General features: G+C 41.7%; 1 protein-coding gene across 6 annotated transcripts in view; it reads right to left on the reverse strand.

Annotated features, from left to right (window-relative positions):
• Positions 1-19,072, reverse strand: part of GK (glycerol kinase) — a 52,252-nt gene that overhangs the window by 12,427 nt on the left and 20,753 nt on the right. For all 6 annotated transcript variants that reach the window (XM_075059884.1, XM_075059869.1, XM_032777788.2 and 3 more), the window contains 8 exons: positions 18,170-18,205; positions 16,132-16,199; positions 10,445-10,487; positions 9,308-9,388; positions 8,382-8,460; positions 6,108-6,204; positions 2,966-3,050; positions 1,214-1,334 (listed from right to left, as the gene is read on the reverse strand). In XM_075059884.1, the coding sequence (XP_074915985.1) occupies positions 1,214-1,334; positions 2,966-3,050; positions 6,108-6,204; positions 8,382-8,460; positions 9,308-9,388; positions 10,445-10,487; positions 16,132-16,199; positions 18,170-18,205 (610 nt within the window). The remainder of the gene's footprint in view (positions 1-1,213; positions 1,335-2,965; positions 3,051-6,107; positions 6,205-8,381; positions 8,461-9,307; positions 9,389-10,444; positions 10,488-16,131; positions 16,200-18,169; positions 18,206-19,072) is intronic.

The raw sequence follows: 19,072 nt of genomic DNA on the forward strand, positions 1-19,072 counted from the left end.
GCAACTCGCTTAGAGCAATGGCACTCCGTCTCAAGAGCTAAAGAGCCTTTTCATCATACAATGGCTTTGCAGACCCAGCTTGATACCCTTTATTATAATCACGTTGCGCTGCTGTTGTATCAATACCTTTGGTCTCTGAAACTTCATTTGCTGAAGAAGTGGCTCTTTATTCCCCTCAGACCTGCCTCTTCCAAGGGAGGCATCTTATCTAGGTTTCTCCACTACATTCACCACGTTAATACATAGCTGAGGAATTTTCCATTTGCTTCTCTTCCCTTTCAGGCCACCTCTTCATAACCAATGCGGGAGAGACCCCCTTCCTCCCCACATCATTAGGTGCAGAAGACAGTGACATTTTGTTTCCATCTTTCCATGTTCTACACCAGGGATCAGCAACCTTTGGCCCGCGGCCTGCTAGGGTAAGCACCCTGGCAGGCTGGGCTGGTTTGTTTACCTGCCGCATCTGCAGGTTCGCCCGGCCATGGTTTGCCATCCCAGGCCAATAGGGACGGCAGGAAGCAGCGAGGGCTGAGGGATGTGCTGGCCGCTGCTTCCCGCAGCCCTCATTGGCCTGGAGTGGCGAACTGTGGCCAGTGGGAGCTGCAAATCGGCCGAACTTGCAGACGCAGAAGGTAAACAAACCGGCCCAGCCTGTGTACCAGAGGCTGCCGACCCCTGTTCTACACTGTGTCATGGAACTTCCTTCCACTTAAGCCACAAGGAAGAGCTGGGCAGGCAGAATTGAGGGGTGGGGGGGAAAGAGTACAACTCCTAGCAGCTGCCACCCTACTGGCGATTTTGTTTCGGGTTCCCCCATATGTATGATGCAGCTGGGGTGCCGTCTTGTGAACTGGCCTCTACATCAGACTCCAAATGACCTATATGTGGGTTTAGAATCTGAACTCGGATGACAAACCTTGCCTAAGCAGAACCTGCATTAGATCTTAGACCTCTACTATGGTGCTGTAATGCTTCAGTAACAGAAGTCAGAAAGAGCCAAGCACCTCTAGAATACTACAATCCTTGTTGGGCCTCAGACACTCCCCTCCCAAAAACTAGGCTATACAGGGCTTTTATTTAAATCCTCAACCCCACCCCGAACAGTGATGGGAAGGATAGCAGCAAAAAAGCTAACACCCACATTTGATGTTTGTTCAGCTTTTTATACCCTTATTTTGTTTTTAAGAAGTCTAAACAGTCAGTTTGCACTTACCTACTTGAATACAGAGAATATCTGCTTGAAGCTGCATGAGAATCTTGTTGTTGGTCATTCCTCCATCTACTTGTAACTCACTCAGTGGTATTCCACAGTCCTTGTTCATAGCATCCAAAATCTGAAAGAAGAGCACTACCATATTACACAGTTCACTGTGCAGAAACACAAGATCCTCTTTCAACAAAAAGAAAGCTTGTTGAAGAGTTCCAGACTGAGAACACTCCTCTGAAGTCCTGTTCCTCCACAATACAGAAAGCAGGCAGACACAATAGTGGTTTGCTCCCACATTACTCAAACATATTCCAATATACTCTTAAAATGTGTGTATGGGAAAAGTGTTACATTCTCATTACTACTAGACATGTAGAGAGAGTCTACAAAACATGCTTAAAAGGCATGTATACATAGGACTTAAATAAAAATAGATCTAACCTCTAGAGGTGAGAAGATGGCTTCATCTTCACACAAAGTTGACCCCGGAGACTCAGACTACCAAATGGAGACCTCTGACTGCCTAGACAGGTTGTTTAGAGGTCTTCCACAGTTCCTTGGGCAAGGAAGAGGAACTGAGGTAAAAGAGAAGCTAAGGATTTACTGATGGCAGTTCATAAAAAGAATGAACTTGTAATGCTGGGATTTATTGTAGAGGTAAAATACCTCTAACTTCAACTGGAATTAAAGCACAGAGAAATGTTCTGATTCTTTTTGTGAAAAAAGCAAAACAGGAACAGGGGAAGAGTAATTCTGTGACAAGTTTACCTGCATTTTGTGCGAGCCTCTAAGCAGAAAGAAAATAAAATGAGGAGATTCAATTTACTATTCTAGCACAGTCAGACACCTAACAAGGGGCTCATATATTGTTGTGATGAGGGCCAAATAAGCACCAGAGAGAGTCAAGACTACTTAAAACAATCACTCCTGACAGCATGAGCAGGGACACCAAGCTGCTTGCAACTTCACTCACTGCTCTCTTATCTCAGGGGACTCAGTGTGGCAGTCAGCCCAACCTCAAAAAGCAGGTGGTACCAGGCCAACCAGTAGACGTACTGATTCCAACCTCTCTTAGGCGGCCTATATCACCGAAGCTGTATGAATTCTGAGGTAAAATTCTAGCTGCCTTTCCCCAGTAATATTCCTCACCCACTAATGATTACAGCCAGGCTTGTAACCGCAGAAGTTGCAAATTGCAGTCCCCTATAACCTGTGTGTGTGTGCGCGTGCGCACGCACATGCATTTTATCAGTATAAAGATACATGAGTGGTTCAGGGTTAGACTGTTGGCCCATCAGAGCAGGGACTGTGGGTTTTTGTTTTTTTTTTGTATAGAGCTCAGCACAATGGGGCCCAAATTAGCACCAGACACTATCATAGCAAGTATTTAATACTACAAGGTGAAACACTTACAGAGGAGAACAATTCTAGAGGTGGAATATGCACTATGGCCCAGATTTGTAAAGCTATCGAAGCACTGCTGTGCTCAATATTGCAACATCTACCTGAGTTAACAGCCTATTCTTAAATGTCTAAATCATTTTTTGAAAATGAGATTTAGGCTCTTAAATCAGGTAGGTGTTGCAACACTGAGCACAGCAATGCCTCGATACCTTTACAAATCTGGGGCTACTAAACTTAACTGGATCTTTTCATCAGCTTGTAGGAGAAATTTTTAAATACCACAAATCATCATTGTTCATAGTCAAACTCAAAAACAAGAAAACCCCAGAAGTTTAGGAGCAAGTTTGCCTTTACCTCTCGTGTTTGAAAGCAGACAGCCTCTAACGCAGCGAAGGCAATGTGGTTTTTATTTGTAAACTGAGTAAGGCCACAGATAATACTGTTAAGACAAAACAGATAATAAGTGACTAGGATCACTAATCTTGATCAGATTATGTTTAAGTCTTACACCTGAGATTTTCAAGCACATTTGTATTGCACTGTGTACAGATACTGTGGTTTAAAATTAGAGCATCTAAAAATAGGAAAAAACCTCTCATGGTAATGTTTTAAAATCCCATTGAATATTCTCCCCTTGGATGTTAACACTAAAAATTTCTGTTTCACACAGAGAACACGATTATCTTTATAACATGGACACTTCACTTCATTGCCTCACATATTACATTCTACTTATTCCCCCCCCTCTTCCCCCCCACAAAAGTGTGCGAACAGGGTGACCTCCCCAGGCAAGCCATCTTATGTTTCAAAAGAACCTCTGATTTCCACTGTATACTATATATCTGTTCTTTCAGTTCTCATATAAGGGCTTCACTGGGGACAGGACTATGTTCTTGGTATGTAAAACTGGTATGTTACCCAGTCTGCTTTAAACAAGTAATAGTCAAGAGTTCCAACAAAAGGAGTTTTGGGTCTAAGTAATGTAGTATTTGTCCTTAGATGAATTGCATCAAGTTAGGGTACGTCGAATATGATAAGCCAACCTCATTTCTCCAACAGTTCTGCATCTGAATGATGCATCAACATACACTACACATAAACCCAGTTTGACACCATAAGGAGTACAAGCCAATTTAGATATTATTTTAGACGTTCTCTTAGAATTGATTTTGGCATGGGTCAGAGCTAATAAATGTTAAACAATGGCCTGAAAAATTAGCATCAGCATTTTTATACAGAATTTTGTATTAATAAAATAATCTTAAACAGGCAGACAAGAGGTTCAACAGGACTGCATAGGTATGTCACTAAATGGGATGCCTATTTTAAAGTTTTAACAGGTGAGGCTACCCTATCCCCACTTTCTCTTCCTTCTTTCTGTTTTTCAAAAAAGAATCATACAATATCAGGGTTGGAAGGGACCTCAGGAGGTCATCTAGTCCAACTCCGTGCTCAAAGCAGGACCAAACCCCGACTATTTTTTTTTTTGCCCCAGATCCCTAAATGACCCCCTCAAGGATTGGGCTCACAACCCTGGGTTTAGCAGGCCAATACGCAAACCACTGAGCTATCCCTCCCCCCCAAGGAAGAGTAAGTGACCTCTTAAGAATTTTAAGAAAATTATTTCACATTTAAATAATGGTTGTGGTGCTCCCACATATCCCATTGCTAAGGCCCATTGAGACCGGGGAAAGTCAGCAGCAACAGAGCGCAAACATAAGAGACTATTACTTGAAACAGCAGCTGGTTAAATGTGAAACAAAGATGGGGCATGGAAATACACTAGACAGAATCCAATAGGCTGGAAAGAGGGAGAGTTGACCATGAGCATATGTCCTCCCCAAAAGGAATGACAGTTATGGGACCCATATTGAGAACCCTTCTTGCCATGGGATAGTTAAAAATACCCGGACGTGTGGGGAGCACTGATGAACTGAACATGGACAGTTCTCAGCACCAAGTTCCCCACTTCCTACTGCTGTTGCCTGCTGGTTCCTAGTGACTCTTCTAGAAGAGAGGAAGTAGGCCATGTACTGTATGTGCAGAGGTATGTCCAAGGAAACGGGGAGAGACAAGCTCTGCTTCCTTAACTTTTCCTGTGGCAGATTAAAAACACACCAGAAACCAGCAGGCAAAAGCAACCGTAATGAAGGTTGAGATCTTCTGCAGCACTGCCCCCAAAACTCACCCATCATGATTAATTTCTGTCTCACTCTTCCTACCACAGACTGCCAGGCTCTTGGGGTAAGGTGGAGACTTTGGCTTCTCTCGTTCTCCCCTCGTCCACCGTCAGTTGCATCTCTCAAGGGTAGTTTTTCTCCCTGCTTTCTCTACTGAGTTTTTTGTTTTGGGGAAGGATGCTGAACACAGAACTTCCTGCTCATGGGTGTATTGTAGACTGCTGTTTGTTTTGAGCAGCAGCCGCCATCACTACTACCAGCTGCGTACCACAAGCAGCCCTGCTCCAGGCCCCTTTTGGTGAGACAACAGGGGGCGGTGCTCTCGGGGGACCCTGTCCTATAGCATAAGTCCCAATTCTGAACCTTAGCGTCCAAAATGTGGGTGCCTGCATGAAACCTCCAAGCTTAATTACCAGCTTAGATCTGATAGCGCTACCACTAGCCAGAAATTCCAGTGTCTGGCTCACTCTGGTCTCCCCAAAACCTTCCCTGGGGGACCCCAAGACTTAGATGCCCTGAGTCTCACAACAAAGGGAAATAACCCACTTCCCTTGCCCCTCTTTACCTCCTCCCAGATCTTCCCGCCCTGGGTACTCTAGGAGATTACCCTGCTTCAATTCCTTGAAACCCAAACACAGAGAGATCAGGTTTCTCTCACCCTCACTCAGAGTCCCTGCAAATGCAAGCTTTGTAACACAAAGAGGTTTTCCCCTCTCTTCGTTCCTTAGCCTTAACCAGAGAAAAAAATCAAACAGGTCTTAAAAAGAAAAGAAAGAAAAAGACATAAAAATGGTCTCTGTATCAAGGTGACAATATACAGGGTCGTTGGCTTAAAAGAAAACAAAATAAATAAACTGCCTTATCCAAAAAGAAATACAATTTAAACATTCCAGCAAACTACACACATGTAAATACAAAAAAAACACCACAATATAAGCCTATTGTCTTCTACCTTTGTACTTACACTTGGAAACAGAAGATTAGAAAGCCTGGAGATAAAGAGATCACTCTCAGAGCCAAGAGAGCAACAGAGACGAGACAAAAAAACACACACCCAAAACTTCCCTCCCTTGAGATCTGAAAATCTCTTGTTTCCTTATTGGTCCTCTGGTCAGGTGTTGTTTGTTACCCCTTTGCAGGTGAAAGAGACATTAACCCGTAGCTATCTGTTTATGACAGACCCAAAAACAAATTCAAGAAAATTTGTGTTTTGAAAGGTCCAGGATGGTTAATAGTTCTGGTTGCCCTCTAGCAGCCACCTATGGATTTTTCATAATATAATTACCTATTCCTACAAATATAATAGTTATCCTTACCCTCGTGCACTGGGTTCCCAGTATGGTGCATATAATCCTGAGAATGCTGGGACAAAGTAGCAGCCATACGAAGTTCCCACTTCTGCAGCAAGTTTTTCTAGCACACATACAAAAAGCCTTTAGTTTTGCACAAATACAATATCTAAGGCTAAAGAAATGTTTGATTTTGCAATCTGCTCCAGAGATTATTTAAGAGACAAAATGCTCAAACACACATTTATGAAAACAGTTAACAAAATCAACTGCAGTTAGAAGATACCACATGGCTACTCTGATACCTAGATGGTTGTACTATTGTTATTCAGCCAGTTACAATGTTATTCAATGGAATTTGGGCATCGAACCTCACATAGGTCCCTGTGGAAAAAACAAGCTGAAATTTGTTACCAGGAACACACCAAAAAACTGGGATCACGGGACTAGGATCTATCTGCTTCTGAAAAGCAAGTTGTTTCAGTGTCTGAGCAATGCCCAATTATGTTCTGTCTACACTGGAGCTAGAAGGTGCCTTTTCCAGCTTTGATAAATATACCTTCACTAGTTTGATCAGAGCTAGCACACTAAAGATTGGTGCAGTGGCGGGACAGGCTAGTCACCTCGAGTAGAATCCCGTCTGAGATCCTAGGTATATTCTCAGGGTGGCTAGCCTATCCAGCTGTCAGTGTAGGTAAGGCTTCCTTGCTATTTTTTAGCATGCTAGCTAAATCAAAGCTAGCATGGGTATGTCTACCTGAGCTGGAATTTACCCTCCAGCTCCTGTGCAGACATATCCTTAGATTTCAGTTATGAGGAGCCATTTTATTTCTCCCTTTGCAATTCTGGATATTTCATTTGGTTCTTGGCAGGGACTTAAGAGTTGCACTTCTGAAAGTTTTACCTATCATCATTAAAGGTAGCAACTGTGCCAACCTTAACTGAAAAATGATGGAAAAGAGTATTGCTTTGTTTCCTTTCCCGTCCAACTTATTTGCTTTCTCCATTTGACAATACCATAGGGTCTGTTTCATAGTTTCCCCTGTACTGTGAAGTAAATTTCCCCTGTTTGTGTGGATCAAAACACAGAAACCAAGAATAAGAATATGCAATTGTAAAAATTGGTGAGGAGAACTTAGGGTCATGCATAGGATCTGCAACTACTTCCAACTCTTCTGAAACCGAATAGATTTTATGCTAACAATGTCCTTTTAAAAAAGCATTCTTGTGTAGACAATACATTTTCCCTCTAAAGAAGTTCTCTGGGATCAACCACAGATGAGAATAATAAAGGTACGTTCCTAAATGTTGAGTAATGCTGACAAAAACTGAACATTAAAATTTTCAGAAGTTCAGTTGCAGTTGTGCAGGAATTATGCAACCCCAGCTCCCACTGAAGTCAGTGGGAACTGTGGATTCTCAGCACTTCAGGATATATCTGTTTAGATGTCGAAATATGGATTTACGAGTCTAACTTTAGAAAATACTTGACTGTTACCATTTTTTTTAAATTGTAATACAAAACATGAAATCTGTTCAGGCTTGGTGTAAAACTGACAAGACTGTCCAAATGACTTTGGTCAATAACAAAAAGTTCCTTTCTTTTTCAAAATTTTATCCCTTGTATACGGTTAATTTTTCAGAAGTCAATTCTGTTCCAAAATTTCAAAGCATTACACATTTGCATTTTTAGTTTAATCTTCTAAGAATAAGTGTTAGCTACCCAAGTTTCTACTGGCAAATCCATTCTCAAGCAAAATGGATTATTCTCAGATATTACATTCACATTCCAAGTTAAATGCCATTTGGTAGAGTCCTGAAAATACAGGTCTTAATCTTTCAATGAACTCCATGCACCCCTTGCACAGAGCACACTGCAGGTCTGGGGCTTCAGTCCCCCATTTCTTAGTCCAGGAACAAGTCTGTAGGTGTTGTGACACAATTTTCAGTGGACCACAGAGTGATATGTGTGTACTATTTATCCCAAACGTCTCAATACTAAAATGAACCAATAAATCTGCTATGTCAGCGTAGCACAGCTCTTAGTAATGTCTACATATTTCAGCAGTAATGAGGTTTTGCTAGACTAGCAGCAATGCTATATGTAAAAAATGTAACTTTACATAATCTTTTTTAGTAATTGCAAAAAGAACTGGTATACACTTAACACATGTTTTCCTGTAGTCCCTCCTCTTCTATTTTATTTGCATCTTTTGACCTTTTATTCAACACTAGAGACTCCAAGATCGTGTTCGCCCTCTATTCAGTTTGAAAAACTTTTACGAAGTTATGAATACTCACCAACTTCACTTGAAGACTTTACTATACCGAGATTGTCCCTTAGCCAACGAACAACAGCACCAGCTATGGCAACAGAGCCCTAGGGAAACAAGAATAGTCATACATGAAATTTACTAATTTCTAGCATAAAAGAAATCAAGAGTCCAGAAAGGTGGGACAAAAATGCCCATCTATCAGCTTTGCAGAGCTCTAAATTGTACTTGAACAACCCTTTGGCGCCACGGGCTGTTCAGCGGCTGGGGGAGTGTCAAAGCACAGTAGTGCCGGGAAGTCAACACTACTCCAGTTCTCTACCACATGGAGATTCTCCCCCCAAAGAATTGTCAAGATATTGGTCAGACTGGCTTTATGGCCCAGGCCCGAGCTGTCACATCTGGACTTCGGTATACACAGTTGCGAGGTCTGAATGCCTTATGTATCCCAACCTAAGGCCTCCAAATCCTGATGATACAAAGGTGTGCTCAACTTCAGGCCCATGAATAGTTCCACTGACTTCGGAGTGACTACTCATGTGCTTAGTGTTTGGAGGATCAATGTCTAAGAACACTGAGCCTTCCCACAGGTATGGTAGATGCTCCTGATCTTTTAGAAGTTTGCTCTAAAAAACCACGGCATTAGATGACAAAGCAATACCTAGTCACGCTTGCCCTGAGTGAAGATGGTTAGTTTTAAGGGTAACAGTGCGTATTTAAGAATGGAACAGAATGTTAGGACTTCCTCTTATTTTTTCCTTTTTGTTTACTGTATGTGTAAAGGTCTGTCATAAGGCTGGAAACATTCTGACATAATTAAGATTTCTGTGCACACAGAAGGATTCACTCTTCCATCTGCTCAACAGTTTCTCTGAATCAAGATTCCAAGAATGAAAAGAAAAAAAAAAAAGGTGTCAAAAAGAGGGGATGGGAGCAATTGCCACATATACTTACTTCTAGTGCATAACATACAGGTTTGTCTCTGCCCAGTTTGTAAGCCACTGTGGTCAGAAGGCCATGTTCAGACAAAACAGGCTAAAAGATAAAATATGGATAAACCATCAAGTGCTTGAATCGGAAAAGTCAGGAGTTGCATTTCTAAGAGAAATTACTGCATAAAATACTGTAAAATAGTAAAATTAGGAGAGATCCTTATTTATAAAGGGTAAAGGAGAAAAAACAATCTTTAGTATAACAGGTAAGTAAGTTCAGAAACTAAATTAGCCAATGTTTTAGCACAGTTCCCAATCTGAAACCCATGGAAACTTGTTGATGCTGCTTATTTCCAGAAGCTTCCAGAGTCTTCACCACAAAGAAGAACCTGGAGGCCTGCAGAAGCAGCTGGTAACAAGGATCAGACTCAAGCTTAGCTGCCTCTAGATGGAGCGGTGAGGCAAGAAAGAATTTTCCAAGAAAACAGAGGGAAGGCAATGGAAGTAGTCAAGAAGTATTGCCAAAGGAGTAGAAGAGGAGCAGACAGCTAAGGGAATAGGGAACCAACAGGCAGAGAATCATGTAGGTAGAGGTAGGAAAGCATATGCAAAAGAACAGGGTGAGATTATGAAAGTTTGTCATTTCCCTTTTTAGCAATTTAGGAAGCATAAAACAAGGAAATGGAGCCTTGGCAAGCCACATGTTGAATGAAATGTTGCTTTCTAGTCTTGTAGCTTACAAGATGCCCTTTTTCCGCACCTGTAGGAACTATGTGAGCAACTTTTAAGTGGAATAAGAAAAACATTGCAGTTATTTTAAATTACTCATGCTTAACAAGACAGCACATGAGCACACACAAGTGAGCTATTTTCCTTTTAGACCTTTTGTATAGTCAATTGTCTATTATAATTTGTTCTCCATTTTAAAACATAAAATAACTTCACTTAATCTTGTGCACATTACACACTTTATGACCTTGGACCAAAAGAAAAAAAACAAAAAAATATATGGGGATATGGAAGTGAAGTGACTCAAGGGATACCCACTAGGAAAATGTATGAAGGGCTTATGGAACAAGACCTGCTTATTTAGCAAAACAAGCAACTTGACTGAAAAATACATACTCCTAGCAAGCTATTTCCAATTCAAGCAACCAACCTTTTGACCTGTATTGCAAAGCAAGAAACATCCTGTTCCATACCTGTAGTGGAAAAAAAGACATAAGGTAGTAATTTATGAACAGAAAATGAAGAACCAGGAACAGAAGATAGACATCTTTGACATTCATTTATCATAGTTGAGCTATAGGAATGTCATGATAAGGCAACTTAATATAGCAAAACATCATCACCGCCACCTTACAATTAGTCTAGGAGTAACTTGTAAAATGAGCTTCGTATAAAACTTAGCTGAATTATGTCTCCAACTTTTAACTGAGCAATTAAGGAAGAAGGGCAGTTTGCAGAGCTTGTAACAGGAAGAGTAATTTTAAGATTAACTACAAGAGACTCACTAAAGAGAGAACATTTTTAGAAACACCACATAATGGGAGTGGTGCATTTTCAAATTGTCTAAAAAAATATGAAGCTGACAAACATGTTTTAAAAAACACTCAGATAAACTACAACAGGTTTTCATCATGTGTAATTAAAAACAGTGAGAAATTCCTTTGTAACAACATGCAGGCAACAGGTTAGTTTAAAATAGTAATGCATGAATTATTTCAGAGGTATATTTTGACAAAACAATTGATATGTGCATATGAAACAAGTAAAATGCATCCAGAAAAACACTTTTTAGTCACTGCATTTGTTTAAAAAAAAAAAAAAAAGCTCTTATAGGTTAAAAAATTGTGTGTGTCAGTTACAAAGATCATTGTGTGTTCCAGTAAAGTAGAAGACAATTAAATGGTAACTCAGGGTATAAACAGGTGGTAAAGTGAAGATTAATATGGAAAGAATAATGATCAAAATGCAACTAGCAATGAGCACACTTTCTTATATTGTGTTAAAAACCTATTTTGCATTAGGTTGGCGGCTCAAGCCTAATTTTTAGACCTGACCTGGACCCAAGCTCACCCAATGCTTACAGGTCAAGTCATTTTTCTAACCCGACCCTGACCCTGACCCTTCCCCCTGAACCTCAGGCAGTCCCACTCCTACCGCCTGCCCCAGGGTCAGCTTTCCTCTTTCTGCCTGTGGTGTCAGTGCAGCAGTGGCTGTACTACTATTTACCACCCTCTACTGCTCTGTGTGAGTGTACTGAAATTCCTTGGCATACTCGCCTTGCTGCACATGTGAGCGCAGCAAAGTAGTGCCCAGCTCCTGTTGGCCGCCAGACAGCTGCTCCTACATTGAACCTGATTGGGTCTAGTTCTTTTCCTACCCAACCCAGTTCCGACACTTTTAGTCGGATTGCATCAGGTTTCAAGGCTATTTTGCAAGTACCCATTTGCTCAATAAAGCACGTGATCGTGTGAGAGTTAGATGCTTAACTGTACAATAACTCAACTAAGCAAAGAATTATGCATCTGCTGAATGTTTAATTCCACTTCCACAAACACTTCAGGTATGTTTTGAAACTGTACTTCTCCAATTTAACTAATCAGCTATTCTACCAAGGGACAAGGCTGAGAGGTGAAGATGTCCTAACATTTCTGGCTTTAGGCTAAATGCTCCATCCAAAATGAAATCCTCCCTCCTGGTCTAGCCTGCTGGCTGAGCACTGAAATGTTTTCTTGCCATTCACCCTTATACTGTAATCCTACCACGCTCCAGCACCTATGTTTGTTGTGCTTGGGTGACTCAATTTATGATGGGAGATTTTACCGCTTTCAGATTTTGCAAGATGCACCACTATATCCTGGGGATTCATCCAATTTGATTTAGTTCCTTGCAGTAAACTTTTGGAGCTATCAAGTTTCAGTGTGTTCAGTATTTTAAACTGAGCCAAAACCAACATGACTAACCTACCTACCACATGTCAGTACAATAGACCAGGTCCACCACAGTAAGGACTAGACCAGCTTTTTGTTTAAAGCTCAACTCTGTGGGTATGTCTACATTTAGGCTGGGAGGTGACTCCCAGCTCACACAGATGTACCCATGCTAGCTGTCCTCAAGCTAGCATTGAAAAATAACAATGTGTGCCCTGTAGCACGGGCAGTGTGTGGAGAAAGCTGTCCAATTATGTTCCCAGGAGTGTTGGGTGGGACCATACTCAGAGCAGCAAGCCCAAGTGGCTGTCCACAGATATACTGCTATTTTGAGGAGGCATCTGAGCTCCTCTGCCTGATCCCCTTTGTGAGTTGGGAGATGTAGGGGCCTCTGCCCAGCTACTGGAATCTGACCCTTTCCACATCCCTGTGTGAGCACAGAGCTAGTGGGCTAGTCCTCCTGAGGGCATCTGAGCCCCTTTGCCTGTCCCCAACCACATTAGAGTCAGGATATGTGGGAGGCTTCTCTCTCTAGGAATCTCTCTCTATCCTCCCCACCCACCAGTGTGAGATAGGATGTGGTGAAGCCCTGCCTCTCTGGGTGGAGTAAGCTTAGAACAAGCATGCTTGAAGAATGCATCAAGACAACACTGCTGAGACTAGGGTGAGGATATGTGCATATCATAGGCTCCCTTGCACAGTGGAGGAGGATGGTAACACCACCTCCTATGAGTTCGCATGTCTCCGAGTTGTACTGTTGTAGGCCACATTCATCTCCATGTCTTGTTCTTAGCTGAATGAGAACATCTAAGGAAAAAGGCCACTTCACACCACTGAGCCTCCTATGCTGCAGCTGAATGTGTAGACTCCCTATGGCTAGGACTCAGACTATTCTTGGCTCTGTCACTGGCATGCTGGGTGACTGTGGCCAAGTCATGTCACCTCTGTGCCTCAGTTTCCCCACCGACACAAGGAGAAAAATAACTTTATTTCCTTGAGATCTGATGTAAAGCGTTTGTAAGTGCTAACACTTATTATCTGTCCACAGAAGCATCTGAACATCTGTGATAATTACAAATGCCTAAGTGACCACTAAATCCTATCAACATTTTTCTTAAAAAAAAAAAAAACAAACCAAACCTAACCATAGGAAAACAAACACTAAAAAGCTTTATTAATCTAGAGTGAAGGTTGCCCAAACATAGCTTGTGCTCCTTCCAAGTGTCTAAGTCAGCAGAACTCAAACTTGTGGAAAACAGGAAATAGTGAGTTAAGGTAAATGTCCATGCAACTTTAACTCTGTACCCATGGAGTGGTCAAGAGCCACTGGGAATTATCTACATTCACTGTGCAAGCTGTAGCTGGTTGAGAAATAAGATGGAGTATCTTTAAAGAGATGTGATTGCAATAGGAGGTGATCAGGGATTTTGGCCCTTGGTGTGTGTGTGTGTGTGTGTGCGCGCAAGCACCTTCGCCAATCCCTGTGTGAGAGAGACCAAAGGAAAAAGGGACACATGGGGTAGCAAGAGGTTCCTAGTCAACTGGCAGAGGGGGTACATATTGGGATCCTATACGTTAGATATATGCACCATTATATTTACCAGAAGGTGGCATGCGAGGTATCTACTGTAGTAAGATGAGGCCCTGAGACATACACCCTTGGTATCAGAGGCCTGAACTGAAGTAATGGTCAAGACGTTGCTAACATAAAGCAAAGTTAGGCTGTGAGCCAGAGGCAGGCCCTGCTCACAGAAGTTGGCAAGAGGAAGGCTGCTAAAAGAACATGTGCCAGGACATCCCACAAAGACAACAAGGAACAGGCAGACCCAGCCTAAAAATGGTCAAAAGGATACGATGGATAGATTTGTTTGTTCGAACCAATCAAGAGAAAGGGAACATCCTAATGCATGAAGGGGCTGTACCTCAGCACGTTCAATGATGTGTAACCTGTTTGTACCTGGATATAAGAATGTACCCCCCAGTGGACGTCTTTCTCTGGCCTAGGGGGCAGTGGAGAGTCCCGCCACTGACTGAGTGGTCCATTGTCAGGGAGCACATATTTGTAGTATGTCCTGTAGAGTCTGTGAGGAACTATTATTGTGCTTCATTTGACAATAAACCTGGCCGGGTGCCTTTGTACCTTATCGGAGTCTGTGATCATTAGGGGTTCTCTCGGAGTCTGCTGTGCCAGCGATCTGCAGAGCCAGGCAGCACAAAGGAACACATGCACGCAGCCGACTGTTATCAACACTGAACAGAGCAGAGCACCACACCGGTGGAATCTGATGACATCTACCAAGAACCAGTAGCCAACTGGTTATCATAATCATTGCAAAAATGTATGTGTATATATAATGTTGAGAGAATTTTGTATCTGTATTGAAAATTATGTTATTAAGGTATGAGAGCTAAGGCATGTCCCCAGAAGGGGATAAAATATGCTCTTGTTAGGTAGAAGGGAAGAAACATTTCTCTCTCTCTGGTTGGTCATGTGCATATTGTGAGGTGTGTTTCACAATGCAGGCCTAGCTACAATTTGAGCTGAATTCACAATCTCTTGATTAGCAATTGACAAGAAAGGGACACAAAGGAAAACATAACCAGCAGGAAAGACATCCTGTTTCCTGAGTAAGGACAACAGGGTTTTTTCAGGGGTGGGGTGAGTAATAACCCAAGATACAGGGAAACACCCTGGATGTTTGCACTGACAGGCAAGCTAACAGCATGCTTGTCTCATGAATGACAATCACAGCCAAGGTTGGCTGTAAAACGCTGGAAGGATTTTGTGAGAGCTTTTCACTAAGTCATGACAGTAACTAGTTAAGTCAGTGCAGGTTCTAGAATGCGTGATCTTTTATTTTATATCCAACTATTTGTTTCCAATATTTCTACTTGCTACCACTTAAATCTCTAACTCCATTAAATAAACTTACTTGTTTTCACTATGGACTTATCCAAGTGCCGTGTGTTAAGTGGAGCGGTGATCCAAGGTGTATCTGGTATGCTAGGATGTACTTTTTTTTGGAAGCTGTGAATATTGCGAGTGTCCAGTGGACAATCCAGAGAGATGCTCAGAGATTGGAATGTGCCTATTGCTAACCTACAGAGGGATACTGGAGCCTGTATGCGCTGAGAGGAGAGTGCTTGTGTTGCCTGTAACCAGTGAAGGGAGGGAGCTGACCCACAGCAGGCACACACAAGGATTCCTCATGCTAAGGGCAGGTAGTAAGGAGGTGCTTCATAATCCTGGGAAGCATCAAAACATGTAACTTGAGACACCTAGTATGCCTCATTTCAGCGCTGTGTTGTGTAGGCGATGTCACTAGCAGAGTATGGGGTGGTTTTGCCAGGGGAACTGTCAGCAGTTAGGTGGGAGATAAGAGCAGTCAGAGAGTCTGGTAAGTGACGGCTAGTATTTGATGGCATTGTGTCCATAAGGATGAAGGAGCTGAAGGAGTTTAGTAGGTGTGGTGGTCTTTCTGTGAAGTAGGCTAAGTGTGTCAGTGTAAAGCAGGCATAGGTAGCTCCTGTTCAATACAGGGCAAAAGTAGAGTGCAAATACATGGGCTTACTGTGGTATCACTCAAGGCAGGCAGAGTTAAGGTTGAATGGGCATGTACTTTAACTAAATATTTCCTGGTTTTCACACGTATGAGTTTTGCTGAAGTAGATATTCTGGAAGGGCATGAGCTACTGCCAGGCAACCTTAAATGATAAAAAAAATTAATTCTGTTAATATCTTTTTAAAAAGGAAAAGGAGCAAGAAGGAGAAGGAATTGCAGCCATCTGTGTTCAAACTGCAATGTTTAGCCTTTGTAACCTTATCCAGTTTTCCCCCATCCCCACTGCATTCACAATGGAGGATAAAGATGATCTAGTATTTGCTTTCAATATTGTTATGCTAACTTACGTGTTTTTTGCTTGTCCATCCTTGAAACACATTTGTCCAACTAGAGCAGCAGACTGGTCACCCAGGCACTGAAAGGACAGACATGTTCTTAGCAAAGAAAGCATATGAATCACTGTATAACAACAATAACCTTAAATCAATTACTTCTAGGCCTATAATCCCAATTTGGGTTGTGTACACTGTAAATTAGAATGTAGTGAACACAAGCGCAGTCTTCATGAATATTCATTCCTTCTCCCCTCTACTGAAACCACAAACGAAAAGTGCTAATTAGAACCACTAGCTATGGTAACAATTCATTTAGTAAAGTATGATCAAGTGCAATATCTGCATGTGTTTGACATTAGTCACCAAATTCTCCGCTCACTTCAAGATTTGTGCATGTAGATCTGGTAGCCATATGACGATCTTTCATTTTCTGATGAGTTATCCATTTATGATGTTTACTTACTGTGAAGTTGTCATAAACAGATAGTAAAGGGTTAACAAGTCCAATAAACCTGGCTAACATCTGACCAGAGGACCAATCAGGAGACAAGATACTTTCAAATCTCAGTGGAGGGAAGTCTTTGTTTTGTGCTGCTTTCGTTGTTCTCTGTTCTCTCAGGGATCTAAGAGGGACCAGACAGGTATACAGACTCTCCAATCTTCTGTTCAATTTAGTAAGTACCAGTTAGAAAGGTGGTTTAGTCTTTTTTTTTTTGTTTGTTTGTTTTCTTTATTTGCAAATRTGTATTTTKCTGGAAGGATTGTATCTYTGTTGCAACTTGTATTTGTGCTGGRGGGAGGATTCTCCCTGGTGTCTATAAGCTGAAAGACCCTGTAACATTTTCCATCTTGATTTTACARARACAATTTTTACTTTTTCTTTCTTTTATTAAAAGCTTTTCTTTTAAAAAAAACCTGATTRATTTTTTCCCCCYTTGTTAAGGCTCAAGGGAATTGAGTCTAAACTCACCARRGAGTGGTGGGGGGAAAGGGAGGGAGGATGYGAATTTCCCTTTGTTTTAGATTCACGGAGCTTGAATCTGTCTMTCTCTCCAGGATAGCCCAGGGAGGGAAAGCCTGGGAGAGGACACGGTGGGGGAAGGGTTTATTTTCCCTTGTGTTAAGATTCAAGGAATTTGGATCTTGTTTCACCAGTGAGTTGGTGAAGCCTCTCCAGACAACCCAGGGAGGGAAAGTCTAAGAGGGGGATGGGGGCGGGCGGGGAGGGAGATAGTCAGTTCCTCCTTGTTTCAAGATCCATGGGGTCTGGGTCTTGGGGTCCCCTGGGAAGGTTTTGGGAGGACCAGAGTATACCAGGCACTGCAAGTCCTGGCTGGTGGCAGTGCTACAAGATCTAAGCTGGTAATTAAGCTTAGAGGAATTCATGCTGGTACCCCATCTTTTGGACGCTAAGGTTCAGAGTGGGGGTGCATACCATGACAGAAGTGTCCTAGATTTCCATGGCACTATTTGTGAGAGTTAAATTGCTAACATACAGTAGAACCTCAGAGTTATGAACACCTCAGGGGAATGGAGGTTTTGCTTAACTGTGAAATGTTGGACCTCTGAACAAAATGTTATGGAAGTTCTTTCAAAAGTTTACAGCTGAACATTGACTTAATACAGCTTTGAAACTTTATTATGCAGAAGAAAAATGCTGCTTTCCCTTTATTTTTTTAGTAGTTTATGTTAAACACAGTACTGTACTGTATTTGCTTCTTTTTTTGGTCTCTGCTGCTGCCTGATCATGTACTTCTAGTTCCAAATGAGGTCTGTGGTTGACTGGTCAGTTCATACTTCTGGTGTTTGTAACCCTGACGTTCTATTGTACTTGTTTGCGTGATCAGCCTTAATTCATTAATTCACAATGGTCTTCATTACTAATGTAAGTTAGCAAGTATACTGTACTTGTTTAAAATGATTGCATTTTGTTGCAAATATAAGTCAGTTTTCTAAAATAATCAGTTTATTTTTAAAGTTATATCTAGTAAGGGTCTCTCCAAGCAGAGCCAAGTCCTCATGCCAGAATTCGAATTGGAGAAGAACTCACCCCAGAAATTGGCACACCTGTCAGGGCTCCGGATTTCTGACAAAAGTACAGAAAGACAAACCAGTTATTTCGCACTGCTTGCTTATCAATTATTGTAACATTTAAGCAATAAAGGAAAGACAGTCCTCAGTTTTTAAATGGAGACATGCATGCTTCAGGTGGGGACAGAAACAGTTGCAGCAAAGAGCCCTCGTACCAGAATGGGTAGTAACTTAAAAGCAAGGTGTGTCACTGCCACTTCAAAAGGCTGCTTTTTAAAAATTTTTTTTTAAAAAAAGAAAAGTTTGCATTTAAAGGAAAACTGTGCCTTGACTAAAGAGTTTCAACAATACTGAAAATTTGCCTCTTGGCACAAGCTAGATATTATGTTGAAGAAGTCAGCTTGCAACAACACTTTTCCTTTCACTCAGAGGCGCTCCACAAAAATATTGTAAACTCTTTCTGCTTGTTTGTGTTTTCACGCCTTTTCATTTTACTATCAATGCCATATGGTGTAACAACTGTCATGGATAAAAATGGCATTTATAGATCAACAGTCTGCTCGCTAATTTTGAGATAAAGATCTTTCCACTCTCAGGAACCCATAAAGTGTCACTGAGAGCTAAATTACTTGATCCAGCTCCCGTTGACTTCATTTTATATCATAATGACATCTCTTCAAAGCTACTCCAACTTATTCCTCCACCAGTCAATCAGCTACATCTAACACAGCGAAAGCAGATAATTCTCACTGGCTATTGTCAGCAGAAAATAGCCTTCTCAGGGAGCGTCTATACTACAGGCATTACAGCAGGCATTTTGCCATCAAGGTAGGTAATCCACCTCCCAAAATAACATTCCCTATGAGGGGAGGTGGGGTAAGTGGCTTCTTCCTCTCTGCAGAACAGAAAAGAGAAGTACTGA

The sequence above is a fragment of the Chelonoidis abingdonii genome, chromosome 1, assembly GCF_003597395.2.
Source record: "Chelonoidis abingdonii isolate Lonesome George chromosome 1, CheloAbing_2.0, whole genome shotgun sequence".
Lineage (NCBI taxonomy): Eukaryota > Metazoa > Chordata > Testudines > Testudinidae > Chelonoidis > Chelonoidis abingdonii.